This window comes from Marmota marmota, unplaced genomic scaffold, assembly GCF_001458135.2.
Source record: "Marmota marmota marmota unplaced genomic scaffold, marMar, whole genome shotgun sequence".
In the NCBI taxonomy this organism is placed as follows: Eukaryota; Metazoa; Chordata; class Mammalia; order Rodentia; family Sciuridae; genus Marmota; species Marmota marmota.
This window is the reverse complement of record NW_025999900.1, coordinates 20,614,364-20,630,627: the sequence shown is the minus strand read 5'-3', so window position 1 is coordinate 20,630,627 and position 16,264 is coordinate 20,614,364. Positions and strand designations below refer to the sequence as shown.

Genomic DNA, 16,264 nt, shown 5'->3' with positions numbered 1-16,264 from the left:
TTTTTTGAGGTACTGGAGATTGAACCCAGGACCTCACACATGGTAGGCAAGCTCTCTAATGACAAATTACACATCCATTGCTGTTTTGTACCTTTTTGAGTTGCATGCACATTTGACTTTTCTGTTTTTTCTATTTTCTGGAAATGAACTCTTTTCATTCCCAGTTTTTATATATGACAGATGTCTTGGACAACCCTGGTTTGCTTTTTTACTTTCTTATTGGTTTTTTGATGAATAGAGTATTGGTATTAATATGGTTCAGTTTACTGATCACTTCTCAATATGGTTACTTTCCTTAAGAAATTTTTCCTGATGGGTGTGGTAATCTCAGCTACTTGGGAGGCTGAGGCAGAAGAATTGCAGTTTTGAAGCCAGCGTTGGCAATTTAGTGAGATCCTGTTTCACTCCAACATAAAAAGGGCTGGGGTGTAGCTCAGTGGTAAAGCGCTTCTGGGTTCAATTCCCAGTAACAAAGGAAAAAAAAAAAGAAAGAAATCTTTCTTTACTTTCCAGGTTATGAAGATAATATCCTGTGGTATATAACAAATATTTGTAGATCTCTAATCTACCTGGAATAAATTTTGTGTGAACAGTATCTAAAAGGAATCAAAATTCATTTTTTTTTTTTGTACTGGGGATTGAACCTAGGATCACTTAAACTACTGAGCCACATTCCCAGCCCTTTTAATTTTTTTAAATTTTGAGACAGGGTCTTGTTAAGTTGCTGAAGCTGCCTTTGAACTTGTGATCCTCCTGCTTCAGCCTCCTGAGTTGGCTGAGATTATAGGTGTGTGCCACCATTTTTGGTTCAAACTTCATTTTGCTTCATATGAATGTCAAATTGATTAACATCGTTAATTAAAAAACACTCCTTTCTCCACTGTTCTTTAGTGTCATCTTTGTCAGAAATTAAGTGTATATATGTCAGTGAGTTTCTGGCTTTCTATTAAGTTCTGTTGGCCTTTTATGTATTACCAGTAACACACATCTTAATTTATTTCCTTCTACCCTCCTTCTCTCTCTTCCTTCTTCTTCTTTTTCTTCTTCTTTTTTTTTTTCTGTCTTTCAATTGAACCCAGTAGTGCTTTACCTTGAGCTACATTTCCAGCCCCCCCCTTTTTTTTTTTGAGGCAGGGTGGCCTCAAACTTGAGATAAATTGTTCACTTTAGCGTTGGGCTTCCTGTCCTCCTTCCTGTCTCCCTCATATGTGGGATTACAGCTATTGGACAACAGGGCGCTGGGCTTAATTTCTAAAGCTTTGAATGAATGTTGGTATTGGTAAACGAGTCTTACCTTTTTGTTCTTCTTCAGGATTGTTTTGACTATTTTTAGGTTTCAATTCCCTAAAAATTTTAGCATCTACAGGACAATTTCTTAAAAACTCACTGGAATTGAAACTGGTGAATGTAGAATTAATCATCTGTTAGCAATTTAGGTCTTTATTTTCCCCTAGTGCTTTGTAATTTTCTATGTGAAGATTTGGTACATATTTTGTTAGCTTTATCTCTAGTCATCTCATATTTTTTATGTAATTACAATTGTATCTTTAAAATTTTTATTTTCTCTTTTAATTGGTACATAAAATAATAATTGATTTTATATATTATTCTTATATCTAGTAACTTAATCTACTTTTGCTTTTTCTACATATAAAATGATATTGTCTTGAGTAATTATAGTTTTATTTTTTCTTTTCAAATCTTTACATATTTTATTACAAGTATGTATGTATGTGTATATGGATGAATGCTTATGTTATTTTCCTTTGCTGGAGGGGCTGCATTCATTAATTTCCAAAAGTGTAATTTTTCGGGTATCTTTTTGTATTATTATCTAGTTTACTTCCAGTTTAGTTTAAGTACATAAATCTATAATTTAAGTCCTTTGAAATTTGTTGAAACTTGCTTTATTTGGTAAGTATTCCATACATATTTAGGAATAATATGTATTCTTTCTAGGTTGGCTACAGAAGTGTATGTGTATGTTTGTGTGTGTTTGATGAAATTTATTATTTGTGCCTCACATTGTTTATATCTTTGATTACATATTTTATTAACCTATTAACTATATATGACTGTACCAGTTTCCTTTTGTTTGTGTGGTATATCTTTCTCTTTTAACCTTCTTATATCCTTTTATTTAAGCTGTATTTCTTATAAACTTCATATTGTTAGTTTTAATTTTAATTTATTCTGATAGATATTTGAGCCTAAACCTATTTTGCTATATATGTTCTATTTCTCTCTATAATCATTTCTACACCCCCATTTTCTTGGTACTTAACCGTTTTTTTTTTTTTTTAATTCATGTTTTCCAGGGAGGATTTTTGTTTGCATCAGCCTGGAAGCAAGAGGTACTAATAATTCAGGATCACAATTAGAGATTGTGATCCTTCAGAGTTGAGGAATGTTTTTTTTTTTCTGATTTATCCTTCTATGACATAACCTTTGGGATTATAGCTAATGAATTTACCAGCATCCCTGTTCCTGCCTTTGCAGGCCATAAACTTAAAGTCAGTAATTTCCGTTGGAATTGGCAGATGCCTCCTTGAAAAGTAGCTTCAAATGCTGGGCTGGTCTCTCTTGAGTTTTCTTATTCTTTCAGATCTCATTCTTATAATACTTCCCTGCTTTGTTAGTCCTTGATATTTTTAAAAGATTTTAAAAAGCATGTTTTGTCTAGTATATCTAGTTCTTAAAAAGAAGAGTGGTCTAATTGATAGTCTTTCATTATAAGGAAATAGAATTAATCTTTTAAGTCAATACTATTTGGTTTATTGGTTTTCTTAGTAACAAAAACAAAATAGAGAAAAGCAAAACAACATTATACAGCATTTGTAATGCCACTTACCCAGAGATAGATGTATTTTCCTTCAAATCTTTATATATATATATATATATATATATATATATATATATATATAGCTATATCTTTATATATATATCTTTATATATATATATATATCTTTATATATATAATTATGCATATATGTTCATATGTATTTTTACATTTAAGTAATGAAAATGGGATTTTATCAGATATCTACTGCTATAGTAATGTTGCATAACAAACTATCCAGAAACTCAATGCCTTAAAACAAAAATCAGCCAATGTTGAGTTCTTTTGGTTCTTCTGATCTTAGCTAACATGTGTTGTCTGACTTTTGGCTGGAGTGAGCTGGTCTTGGCTTCAGAGATTCAATTATATTTTGTGAGTCTCTCATCCTTGTATTGACTGAGGACAGGAGCAGAAAAGAAGAATCAAGCAAGTGCTTTTTAAAGCTTCTCTCTGCTTTCGGCTGGAACCACCATCTTCAAGTAATTGACCAAAATGACTAATACAAAGGGAAAGAGGAGAGGAACCTGATATATGTTCTCTAGGCTTTTTAGAAAGCATGGAGTTGTTCCTTTGGCCACATATATGTTAATCTGTCATAAGTGTGATTCTGTCGACGTGAAGGGAATGGGTACTGTTCAAAAAGAAATTCCCCACAAATGTTAACGGGGCAAAACTGAGAGAGTCTACAGTGTTACCCAGGATGCTGTTGGCACTGTGAATAAGCAAGTTAAGGGGAAGATTCTTGCCAAGAGAACTGATGTGCATATTGATCCTATTAAGCACTCTAAGAGCTGAGACAGCTTCCTGAAACATGTGAAGAAGAATGATCAGAAAAAGAAGGAAGCTGAGAATAAAGATACCTGGGTTCATCTGAAGCACCAGCCTGTTCCATGCAGAGGTGCACATTTTATGAGAAAAAATGGAAAGGATCCTAAGCTGCTGGGACCTATTCCCTCTGCATTCATGGCATGATAAATGTAAAACAAAAGAAAACAAAACACAAACAGAAAAGCAAAAACAAAAGCCCTATGTACTATAAAAATGATTTTCTTAAATTAAAAAAAAAAATGCATCTCTCTGAGCCATACCAGCTAACATTCTATTGACCAAAGCAGGTCATATCACAATTTAGAATCAAATGGACAGGAAATATATTCTCCCTCTTCAGAATAAGGCTGCAGGGAGAAATGAAGAATAGAGCTCAGGAATGTAATCTACCAGAGGGATAATACTCTTACAATGTATTTTCACTTACTATATAATTATGTTTAAAAATACACTTTTTAGATCCCATCGTATATTTTTCTAACTGGTCTGGTTTTTCCCTTCCCAAGAGGGAGTAGTAATAGAGAAGAATAAGAATCTTAATCCTTTGCAAATCTTATGCTACCTAAAGTAGAGACATTAACTAAAGGGAATTATGTCACATTGCCACTCTATACTTTTTTGAACTTTCACAGTCTTAGTTTTAATTGTTGAGAAGAAGGAAGTGGGTATGTGGTTTCTGTTACTTTTGTCAGTGCTTCTTGTTTACTGATTTAGGTTATATATTTTATGTAAGAGGTAGAAAAGAGACTAAGCCACTATACTTTGGTGATATAATCATAAGTTAAGTCTGGTCTTCTTGCTTGCATGCTTAAAAACGTGTTTTTTTTTTTTTTTTGTCTTGAAGAGGTAAACAAAAAAGAGACATGTACTGGGGCAGGGGTTGTGGCTCAGGTGGAGCATTTGCCTAGGTTCAATCCTCAGCACCACATAAAAATTAAAAAAATAAAGATATTGTGTCCACCTAAAACTAAAAAATAAATATTAAAAAAAGAGACATATACAGCCTAATTGATGAAGATTCTTTTACTGCTTATGTTGAGAAGCAAAGGCAGACCAGAGTACCTTGTACAGCTCTGGAAGTAGGAACATAGATTTTTACTTTATTGGCTTTTATGCAGATCATTGTTCTGCATTGTGAACATTTCTTTCAGATAGGATTCATTTGGTGGAATTAAAGTTTATGTTAAATCTCATCCCCTTGATGAGATTATGAAGTCTTCATTAACCTAATGAGCTGTTCTAAAATTTTTGCTTAATCTATGCTTTTATTCTCTCAGAGGATGTTTATTTTAAAGTTGTTCACAAATTTTGAGGCTACTATTTTTTTTAAAGGAGTTTATGTCTCTTAATCACATATCTTCTTATACAGTGATCCTCTATGAATTTTAATGCTTAATATTTTGTTGATAAGTTACAGATTGATATATATGTATGTGTGTATATATATATATATACATATACATATATATATATATATATATATACACACACACACACACACACACACATATATCTATATATGTGTGTGTAGCATTAAACTGTGATTCATTTGTCATTGTTCCTGAAGAGTGGGTTGATGAGAGATTAGGATGTGGGGACAAATGTAGACTACTTTCTGAAAAATTTTACTTCGAATGAAGGAGAGAGATGAGATGATAGCTGGAGCAAAAGGTGTTTTGTTTTTTAAAGATGATAATATTAGTACATGTTTATCTGTTACTAGGAATATTCCAGGATAGAGGAAATGGATGTTTTGTATGGGAGAGGGTATCGATGGAAAAGTGAAACCCTTGAGTAGTAAGCAAGAAGCATGGGATCCAGATGGTAATTGTAGAAACAAATAGAAAGTGGATCATTTAACCACTGTGAAAGGAAGGAAGACCAAGCAAGTGAGAACAAATGTAGAGGGGAAGTGGAGGTGTCCACTTGCTTTAGTTTTCTTGACATGGCTAGATCATCAGATTAGGGGAATGGGAAAGGAAAGGACTGTCAGTGATTTGGAGAGAGAAAAAGATATATGGTAGTCATTTGGGAAAGTGGAGGAACTCAAACATCAGTGAAATGTATTATGATTACAGGATATTCTTGTATATCACTCATAATAATGAACTCAATTTATCATCACAGTTACTTTTGGGTGCTTATTTTGTGCCAGATACCATGTTAAGTGCTTTTTATTGATCATTCTAACTCTGATGAAGAAACAAAAGCTCAGAGAGATTAGGTAACTTAACAAAGTTCTCAGAGTGAGATATTGTAGCACAGTCCTGTTTATCACTTCCCAGGATTTACATATTAATATTTGCTTCAAATATGTATGTGTGTGTTTAAATATGGAAGTAAAACAAAAAAATCATAAAAAGCATAAATGTGTAAGACATAAGTGGGTTGCGGTCTATTCCATTTTCTTTCCTGGGCACATTACTGTCCTTCCTTTAAAGGCAACTGCTCATGTATAAACTTTCAATCTATATATAATAAAAAAATCTATTTTGTCAACTTTCCTTATCAACATTATGTTCTTGAATTATGTACATGTTAATATAAAGCTTATATTTTAATATAAGTACAATTTTTCATTTTAATAGCAGTACAGTTATTTAGTATCAGCACAGTATATATAAATTATCTACAATATAGTTAACCAATCCTTGTTGATGAGTATTTATAGAGTGTTTCCAGGGATTCAATGTTGGTAACAATGCTGCAGTTAGCACTTTTTGTACACTTGTTCTGTGCATTTATCCAGGAAATGGAATTGCTGGGTAAAGCATATTCATATTTTCATTTTTAGTAGATTGCTCCACTTGTCAAGAGTAGCTATGGATGACGTATATGAGATAGTTGTTTCTCCAGTATAATTCTTGGTTGAGAAATTGCTTCATCATGCCTCTATATTCATTCCTGCTCCTCATTCATTATTCTCTCTGATCCTTTTTCTTTTCCTGTTCTTTAATCATATCTTGTCTTATAAAGTCTTAGAAAACAAAGGTATGAAAGCAAAATGAAAAGAATGAACCATTCATATCCTTATTTTCTACATTTCAGTCTTTCATTTATTGTATGCCTTCCACCTTGCTTTATCTTATGTGTGTGTGTGTGTGTGTGTGTGTGTGTGTGTGAATAGGTGTGTTTGACCAGTATACCCTTGTTTACTTGTTCATTCTTTACTTTCCTTTTAGGGAAGTTTTATTCCTTTTTTAACACCATTTCTGATTTCTCTAATCAGCATTAGGCCAGTGTGTGTGTGTGTGTGTGTGTGTGTGTGTGTGTGTATGAATGAATTTGTATCCCTTATATTAAGACATTAGTCTCATTATATTTACTAATTTCTATCATTAGATTAGAAGGGCACAGACTGTATTGAGACAACACTATATTGCTAGTATCTAGCACATACAGGCTGTGGTAGATTTAAGGAACAGATTATTTTTGCCAGTGGAGGGAAACATGGGCATATGATTTATAATATAGTAAATTTGTAACAAAATTTCAAAAATTTTGGAGTTTGCTTATTTTTTGACATGCATTTTAGAAGCAAAATATTGATACATTATCTTGAGACCTGATTAAGAAAGAGTTGAGAGGTTTTTAGGTTTCCCTATTTCATCCTCTTGTACAAATCCGACATTTAATTAATCCTGTATTTGAAGTAGAAAGGGAAAACTCAGTTTAGATCTGTATTTAGTGCTGGCCTTTACTTTCACAGGGCTAATTGGGCTCCACTGAGATAGCTCTTTGCTAAGATTCTAAAAAGGAGTGTAAGTGAGCCTTCAAGGCTATCTGGATCTTTCTGTCTTCCATCACATCCTCTAACCCTTGGGAGCTCATTAAATTCAATTCTCTCCATTGACTCTGGTTGATGCTAGGTGGTTTCCTTGGCTTTGTGTGGGGGGAATGTTTCAGTAAGTCCCATGTGACTGAGTCAGACAAGGAGTGACCTATCTAATAATGATTGTACGGAGTTCACATTCTGAACCACTGCCTGGAACCATCGTGGAAAGCAATTTGAGGATATTTGTTCATATCTCTAATAGGATCGGAGAGAGTCACACAATTCACCCTCTTTGACCTTCTCTATGTATTTGGACTTGGACATATGCATACCTGGCAAAGATTGCCAACACCTCCCAAGAATGAGATAGACTATTTTTTCAAGAAAGTTGAGTTCCATAAGGACTCAGGAATTACCATTTTGTCATCATAAATGACCCCCAGGAACAAAGGATGGTGGCTGTATAGATAAACCTAGGTAAAGTCTGGGTCTAAATTTGAGTCTATCCAGATGTCTTTAATCTTAGCAGTGAGAACCTCTGTTCATTTATTGAGTTAGAGATCTTTCCCTTTAGTTTGAGTTGGATGCTGAGTTTTACAATGTTGAATTTAGTAAAAATTTGACTACTGATGATTTCCGACTGATGCTGTTTCTGCTGTGGTGTCATATTGTTACTTGTTTCACTATAAAACAAGTTTCTTGCTATGCTTATATTTTCTTGTTCTTTTCTCCCTATGCTAGTAGCTAGCTATCTTCTGTCTTTGTTGATATGTTTGTTTATTCATCTTAATCTACCATAATAGTAATAATAGAAGTTAAATGAATTTATGTATAAATGTATTTTTAACTGAGTTCTGTTTTCATACATTCTATCAAGATAAATTGTTCATTTTATACTCAAATAGATTTAACTCACATTTTTATACATAATAATTGAAACTTTCAAAATCTAAGGTAGCAAATTACACTTGTATTTAATATAAAAAGCAAAGTTATTGCTTATAGTATGCAATTTTTCTAAGATTAATATTGTCTACCAATAATATGGGTCAGAGATTTTTGGAAGCAGGAGAAATTTCTAAGTTTTTTAAAATAAAGTAAGTTAGATTTTATGTTTATATTAATGAAGATATTTTAAAAATCTGTTTTGTAGGTCAACCATATTCTGATCCACCTCTTCCTCCACAAAGGCAAGATAGATATTATTCTAATTCTGGTAGATTATCTGGACCAGCAGAACTCAGAAGTTTTAATATGCCTTCTTTGGATAAAATGGGTAAGAAATACTTTGTGTGTTTAAATAATAGTGACACACTAAAGAACTGGAAGCTGAATGAAAGAATAATGTAAATGTATGTCTGTTAGCTCTTAAGACTGAAATCTCTTTCCTGAAACTTCCTGGTTTTATGTTTCTTTTTATATTCTACACAGACATGGCATCTAAATATTTTGTGGCGATTGGTTTGAGCACTATGGTAATGGGTTTCTTCTATGTACCTTTGATGATAAACTTTATTCCATGGCTATTTTAAAAATTTTCCAGGGGCTCAACAGTAGAGTGCTCGCCTAGCATGTGCGAGGTGCTGGGTTTGATCTTCAGTACCACATAAAAATAAATAAATAAATAAATAAAACAAAGATGTTGTGTCCAGCTATGACTTAAAAAAAAAATTTAAAAATTTTCCTGTCCACTTACATATATCCTGTTTAGTAAGTAGAGAAATTAGGCAAATGTGAATGTATATGAGAAAGTCCACCAGAAAAACAATTTGGGTACATATTCTATTAATGATTTAATCAGTTACCTTGCTACAACATTTCATAAGTAGATTTAACTAACAATTACTGAGCAATCTACTATTAGTCAGGTATCCTTTTACTTAAACTACCTCACAACCATCCACTGAAGTTAGAAAGTATATGCATCTAGTGTAGCAATCAAGAGTATAACACAGGGTCTAGGGTTGTAACTCAATGGTAGAGCGCTTGCCTAGCAAGTGTGAGTTTGATCACACTTGGTTTGATCACACTGGGTTTGATCCTCAGCACCACATAAAAATAAATAAATAAAAGGTATTGTACCCATCTACAACCCCCCCAAAAGCATTTTAAAAAATGTATAACATTAAGAAAGCAAAACAATTTTTAAGAAGTGGAGTATTAAAATTAATTTATTGATAAGAGAATAAATTACCAAAGGAAAGGAACCTCTATTATATCCTCTAATACACACACATACACACACACACACGCACACAATGTATGTATAATATGCATATATTATATGTATATATTTTGGGGGACATTATCCATTGAAGTATTTGTTTCAGAAAATTTGTATTTTTTTGAATAGTGAGCAAAGAAGCAAATCTAGAGTCTATATTTTTGTTATTGGTTATAATTAAGATAATTTTTTCTGTTTGGCTTTTGAGGTTGTTTTCCCCCAGTAATTCATGTTCAATATGTATATGCATGATTAACATTCATTTCTTAGCTAATGCTGTTTAAAGTTTTTTATTTTATTTATTTATTTATTTTTTTATTTACTATTTTCATTTTTTCCCTAATTGAACAATAAATGATTTACCAGATTATTTATTTTTAAGTGCGTACTATTTAGGAGATACCTTGCATAAAATGCAGTATATAGTAAGATACATTCTTTGCCTATAAGATGTTAATAATTCAGTAGGGAGAAAAATAAATATATATGTTTATTTATTAGTACAGGTCAGAATAGTAAGTCCCAGTAGAGATAGTATGCTTTGTTTAGTGAAAAGGAGAACTCCCATCTAGTTGAAAGAGCAGAAAAACTCTATTAAGGGGGTATCATTTAAGCTGCTTTTCAGGGAACTTGAAAAACTTGAGCATGAGCAAAAAATGAAAAAGGTAATACAAGTCATAGCTTGATACATATGCTCTGCTGATACATGTGTACCAGCAGTATATAGAGAGCGGATTCACTGAACAAAGTAATGATTTATATCCTAGATAGGAAGAGTGGAATGGTACTTCTTTTTGAGTACATGGTATTCATGTACTCAAAGGTAGATAATCTAAAAATGAATTGCTTTTTTTCTGAAATTTTGCATTTAATATTTTTATACCATAGTTTACAGTGAATAACTAACCACAGAAAGTGAAATGTTAGATAAGAGAGGAACTAGTGTAACGTAAAATGAGGACTAATCACGTCTATTTTAATTTAGTACATAAATAGATTTTCAGATGTTGGGGAAAATAATTTCAGTGGATCAGTAGTTGTTGCAAATGAATTTCAGTAAAATGAGAGCAAAAGGGGAGAAATTTAGAACAATATGTACAGAATAGTTTTTTTTTTTTTCAGAATAGTTCTTCATTGTGAAGAAGAGAGGGAGCTACAAAAGGATTCTCTTTTTCTTTCTCAGTCTTAAATAGGAGAGATTAGAACCTAGCAGAAAGACAGGAAGGAGCCCACAGAGAGGGGAAGATCCCTGAGGAAGCTGGAGGGAGAGGGATTTTGGACTCTGGATCATAGATTGTCTAGAAGGATCCTTTTCCATGATAGTAGGAGCAAAGATCATAAAAATATAGCTGCAGCATGTTTATGTTTATCACAAACATTAAAGGAGTGTACCATGCAATTTTGAAGAGAATGGAGATTTGAATTGCTAAGGAGAAAGCTGGCTAAGAAGACATGGAAGGTCAAGGCAGTATGCTGCTGGAAGTATGATAGAGTGGTGCCAGACCACATAACTTGTTTTTTTTTTTCCCCCCACTCCTGGCAGTACTAGGTGTCTCAGGTATAGGCAAAGTACAGGAGTAGAGACAGAGATCTGGATTAATCTAAGCTTGAAATGTTTTGAAGCACAGCTGAAAAATGACTGTGCTTCTGGCTGAAGTGATTGACTTTGAAGTCTACTCAATTAGGGAAAGAAGGGAAGAGAGAAGACTAGATGAGAGGACTGGAAGCCTTAGAGACATCCAAGGACTAAATGACTAAATGAGTGACTAAATGAGAAAGCTTAGAGAAAATAGGTAGATGTGGCCAGAGAGAAGTTAGCATTTATTCCTTGGGGACTGAACTGCTTTTGATGATAAAGTCCAGGAACATTCATTTAAAAACAGGAGCTAACTTCAAATGGCTAAACTATATCACTTGAGGAAGGTAGAAAAGGGAGAGAGAGAAGGAGAGAAGAGAAGGGTGCTACTTCCCATATGTCTCCTTATGATGCTGCTGCTGTAGGGTTGCTTAGGAATCAGCTGGAGAAATCACTTGCCATAGACTGTTGCAGAATTCTTTCTGCCAAAGTTTTCATGGCTGTCAGGCTGTACTTGGTGCCTGAATACAAAATGCTGGTGTCAAACTGGTTTCTTTGCCAACAAGGGTAATGAGAAAATGTCAATGTCCTTTGTGATCTGGAAATAATCTAGGTATGTAGTGATAAATCATGTATTTTTCATGGTTTAATTTTTATTTCTAGATGGGCCTATGTCTTTAGAAATGGAATCCAGTACAAATGATACCAAAGATGATCTTGATGTAAGTATTGAAACTGGAATTTTATTCATGTTTTCAAGAGCCTTCTAATCTCTTTGCTTACTAGAATAGAATATAAAGCTGCTTCTCTCTTAACAAATAAACTTTCTATATAGCATTAAAGCTTCTTATTTTCTGAATTGTAACCTGTGGAGATAAAGTACAACTTGCAGGCCAGAGATTTGAGTTAGTTTACTAGTTGACTACAAGATTAGATTTCCCTCTTTGATTTTAACCTGAGTGTCATAAAGTACATGTTTTAGTCAGCTTTTTCACTGCTGTTACTAAAAGACCAGACCAGAACAACTGTAGAAAAGGAAAAACTGTAGAAAACTGTGAGGGCTCACAGTTTCAGAGGTCTTAGCCCACAGAAGGCTGGCTCCATTCATTGGGGCTCAAGGTGAGGCAGGACATCATGGTGGGGGAGAGTGTGGTGGAGGGAAGCAGCTTGCATCATGATCAGAAAGCAGAGAGAGAGAGAGAGAGAGAGAGAGAGAGACACTCCACTCTCCAAATACAAAATATATACCCCATAGTCACACCCCTAATGAACCACTTCCTTCAGCCACACCCTACCTGCCTCCAGCCACCACCCAGTTAATCCCATCAGGAATTAATTTGCTGATTAGATTAATGCTATGGCTGATTATTTCTCCTCTGAAACTTTTTGCATTGTCTCACACGTGAGTTTTTGGGGGATACCACATCTAAACCATGACAGTACACTTTTATTTACTACAATTACAATATTGGTTTTGGATACTTTGAAAATATATGCATCTTGTTCTTTCTTGTGTTTTAATATCTGCTTGATAAAAGATTGTAATTTTGATATTCTTGGACTATATCTGTTTTATCTTTAACCAGAATATACTTTATTGATTGAAGTTGTTTTCTGTTAAGTTAATAAAATACTTATAGTAGCTAAAATTTAGCTGTTGGTTTAAGTGGAAAACTGAATCTTTCTCTGTAGCTTTCTAAGACTGTCATAGATGCTTTCTGTACATGAGCCTATGTGCTTTCTTTCAAGCCTAAGATTTTCAGGAAAGCGATTGCAAGTTTTGTTGTTGTTTTTAGTGACTGTAACTTGTCAATTTGTTTCAGAATTCAAATGTGCCTGATTCATCTCTGCCTGCTGAAAACCAAGCAACTGGCTCTCGCTTTGGTTTTTCACCTCTTCCTCCAATCCGAGGTCCATTGTTTCCAGTGGACCCAAGGAGTCACTTCATGAGAAGAGGACCTTCTTTTCCTCCACCTCCTCCACCTCCAGGAAACATGTATGGAGCATCTAGAGATTATTTTCTACCTGGCCCACCACCCCCTCCATTCCCAAGTAGGTTTTTGGTTTTTGATTTTTTTAAACTTAATATGTGCTTTGCATAGTAAATCAGATGGTAATTTTTCTATTCTGGTAGTAAATAGTACAGTGGAATAATAATTTTTTTTTAATGTTTAGTGAAGTGTGCCATTACTTTTCCAAATGAAAAGGCAGCCAGCCATCAGTTGACTATAATAAGGCTTCAGGTATAGGCAAAATAGAGCCAGAGATCTGGATTAATCTAGGCTTGAAATATTTTGAAGCATAGCTGAAAAATGACTAACAGGGCAAGGGTATTAATTACTGGTTGAAGTGACTGAAGTGATTAAGCTTGATTTGTTTTAATGATGTGGAACTATTTCTGAATTTGAGTAGTCCAGAAAGTCATTGACTTTTTGCAGGTCTTATATTAAGACTAAAGTTATCTGTATATTATTTGTTAGAAAATATTTCAACAGTTAAAGTAATTATATTTCAGAATTGAAATTAGTGGCTAAAGTATTTTAAAAAGTTTTTTTCATAAGTAGTAGTCTCATATGACCCTACTTACTTAACACCTAAGATGCATTTATCATGTTTGGCCTATTTGTTGATTTATTGAAATTTTTTCATGGTCTTATATATGAAAAAAAGAATTCATTGCTTTTTAAATTTTTTTTTTTTAGTTATAGGTGGACACTTTTATTTTATTTTTGTGTGGTGCTGAGGATTGAACCCAGTAACTCATGTATGCTAGGCAAATGCTCTACCGCTGAGCCACAACTCCCTGCCTTAATTCTTTGCTTTAATAGTCATACTTTACCATTCAGAACTATAGGTTACTGCAGAATAAGTTATGATTACCAAATAATAGACAAAAGCACATTAGTTTTCTGATGTAGTCATTCTTCTATTCTCTATTTTTAGTTAAGATGAATTAAAATAAATTTTGAGGAATTTGAAGACAGTTGTTGGTTTAACTGGAAATGTTTTAGTATAGTATCAAGTCAGAAACACTAATCTGAATTTTAAGTCTAGGAAACTATTAATGTTTTTAAGTCAGTTTTGCATATTTTGAAATAATTCTTTTCTCTTTTTTAAAAAAATGTTAGGATAAATTGTGTCTAAAATTAATAATATTATCATTAATCATATATAATTGAAGAAAGTGTATTTTTCTCAATGTAAAATAGATCAAATACTTATTCTGTTGTCACAGTTTGAATATAAGAATAGGTGTTGGAAGTTATAAATTTAATAGGGCTATAGTTACAGTTTAAATTAAACATGTCTTTTACCAATCTCTTTAAACAGTGAGAAATGCTTATTCACCGAGGGGTTTTCCTCATTATCTTCCCCCAAGAGCTGGATTTTTCCCCTCACCCCCACATTCTGAAAGTAGAAGTGAGTTCCCTTCAGGGTTGATTCCGCCTTCAAATGAGCCTGCTACTGAACATCCAGAACCACAACAAGAAACCTGACAATATTTTTGATCTCTCTTCAAAAGTAATTTGACTTATCTCTTATTTTTAGTTTAAGTAACTGCTGTTACTTAAGTGATTATACTTTTGCTCAAATTGAAGCTTAATGAAATTATAATTCTCAGGATAGTATTTTGTAAATAAAGATGATTTAAATATGAATCTTATGAGTAAATTATTTCCATTTTATTTTATTCTAGATAGTATAACTATTTTAATTTGATTAATCCACTATTACATAAACAATAATGGGAGTTTTATATACATAATCTTGCACTTGGGATACTTTAAACCCCCCCAAAAGACTGTCTTTATGCCAAGAAATATATTTACTATGATTTTAGCAAATGTGAAAGTAACTTTATGCTTAATGAAATAATTTTAATTGATTTAAAGCATTGTTTGGCATTGATGATAATAAAAATCAGCTAGTTTTTCCATAAATATGGCTCCATAAATTAGTTTTTTTTCCTTGTACCAATAACTATGATGTGGGCCTTTCTGATTTGATTATCTTACAAACGGACATAAATGACCCAAAGCAATAGCATACTTTTAATACTTTAAATATATTTTAAAAAGTCAAAATTGTTTCTAGTGTAAAGAAAATCAGGACACTGTCTAATGGTGAACTTTTGATCATCTTAGTTGATTCACTGGTTTTCATCTATGGGTTGGTTTTTTTTTACTATTCATTTTAATTCTTAAGATCTTTACTATTTTCTGTGGGGAATGTTAGATTTGATACAGGATAATTTGACACATATTGAAGCAATGTGTCATTTTGAGCTTTGGACTCAGTATCTTTAGAGAGTTTCAGGCTTGTGTCCTATTATTAGTCTTGTGCAACCAAATGATTATGAAAGGAAAGATAATGAAGCCCAACTAATAAGTATCATAACACTTATAAGCAATTGGTTGTTTTTAGTTATTTACTTGGCTTTTTTTTTTCAGTGGCAAAAGACAGAAGATTAAATATTCTTGAACCACAGCAGTGATGCATTTATAATTGGAACACTTCATGCTAGCATTTCCCAGACGTTATTTGGAACCCTGGTCTTGTGAAGTATTGCTTTTCTTCTTCCATTACCATCCCCACCTTAGAGAAAAAGGGTAGAAAGAAAGATTGGGTAAATCTTGGGTAAAATAAATGCTTTGCGTAAAATATTAAGTGAAATGAGAACTGTAGAAACATGATTACATTAAAGTTTGTTTGCTGTGGTCTAAATGTGTCCCTTCAAAATTCATGTTGAAATTCTAACTCCCAAGGTATTAGGTGCCACACACCAGAATGCTGACTCAGTGAGGTAAAACAAGTCAAGTGAGAAAACAGACAGGAAAGGCTTTTATTAGTCCTTTTCCTAAGAGAAGGGAGATAACAGCAGTGACTGGAGATTGTCACGCTGGTTTCCCCAGTAAAGGGAGAGAGCCAGTTTTATTCTGGTGAAAGGGCTGTTTGCATAAGGCTAAGGTTTAAAAATATTAATTAGCTTTAGGTACATTTCACAGGTGTGTTTTTCTTTTT

At 33.1% G+C, this 16,264-nt stretch overlaps 1 protein-coding gene and 1 pseudogene across 20 annotated transcripts in view; both read left to right on the top strand.

The window, feature by feature from the left end:
- Mia2 (MIA SH3 domain ER export factor 2) overlaps positions 1–15,967 on the top strand; it is a 102,486-nt gene extending 86,519 nt beyond the window's left edge. For 19 of the 20 annotated variants that reach the window (XM_048798643.1, XM_048798639.1, XM_048798641.1 and 16 more), the window contains 5 exons: positions 8,596–8,718; positions 11,906–11,964; positions 13,066–13,294; positions 14,573–14,764; positions 15,694–15,967. In XM_048798643.1, coding sequence (XP_048654600.1) covers positions 8,596–8,718; positions 11,906–11,964; positions 13,066–13,294; positions 14,573–14,739 — 578 coding nt within the window. In that variant the 3' untranslated portion in view covers positions 14,740–14,764; positions 15,694–15,967. The remainder of the gene's footprint in view (positions 1–8,595; positions 8,719–11,905; positions 11,965–13,065; positions 13,295–14,572; positions 14,765–15,693) is intronic. The other variant, XM_048798640.1, reaches the window with a different exon arrangement.
- LOC125615240 lies at positions 2,950–7,302 on the top strand (annotated as a pseudogene).
- Positions 15,968–16,264: the final 297 nt, after the last annotated feature.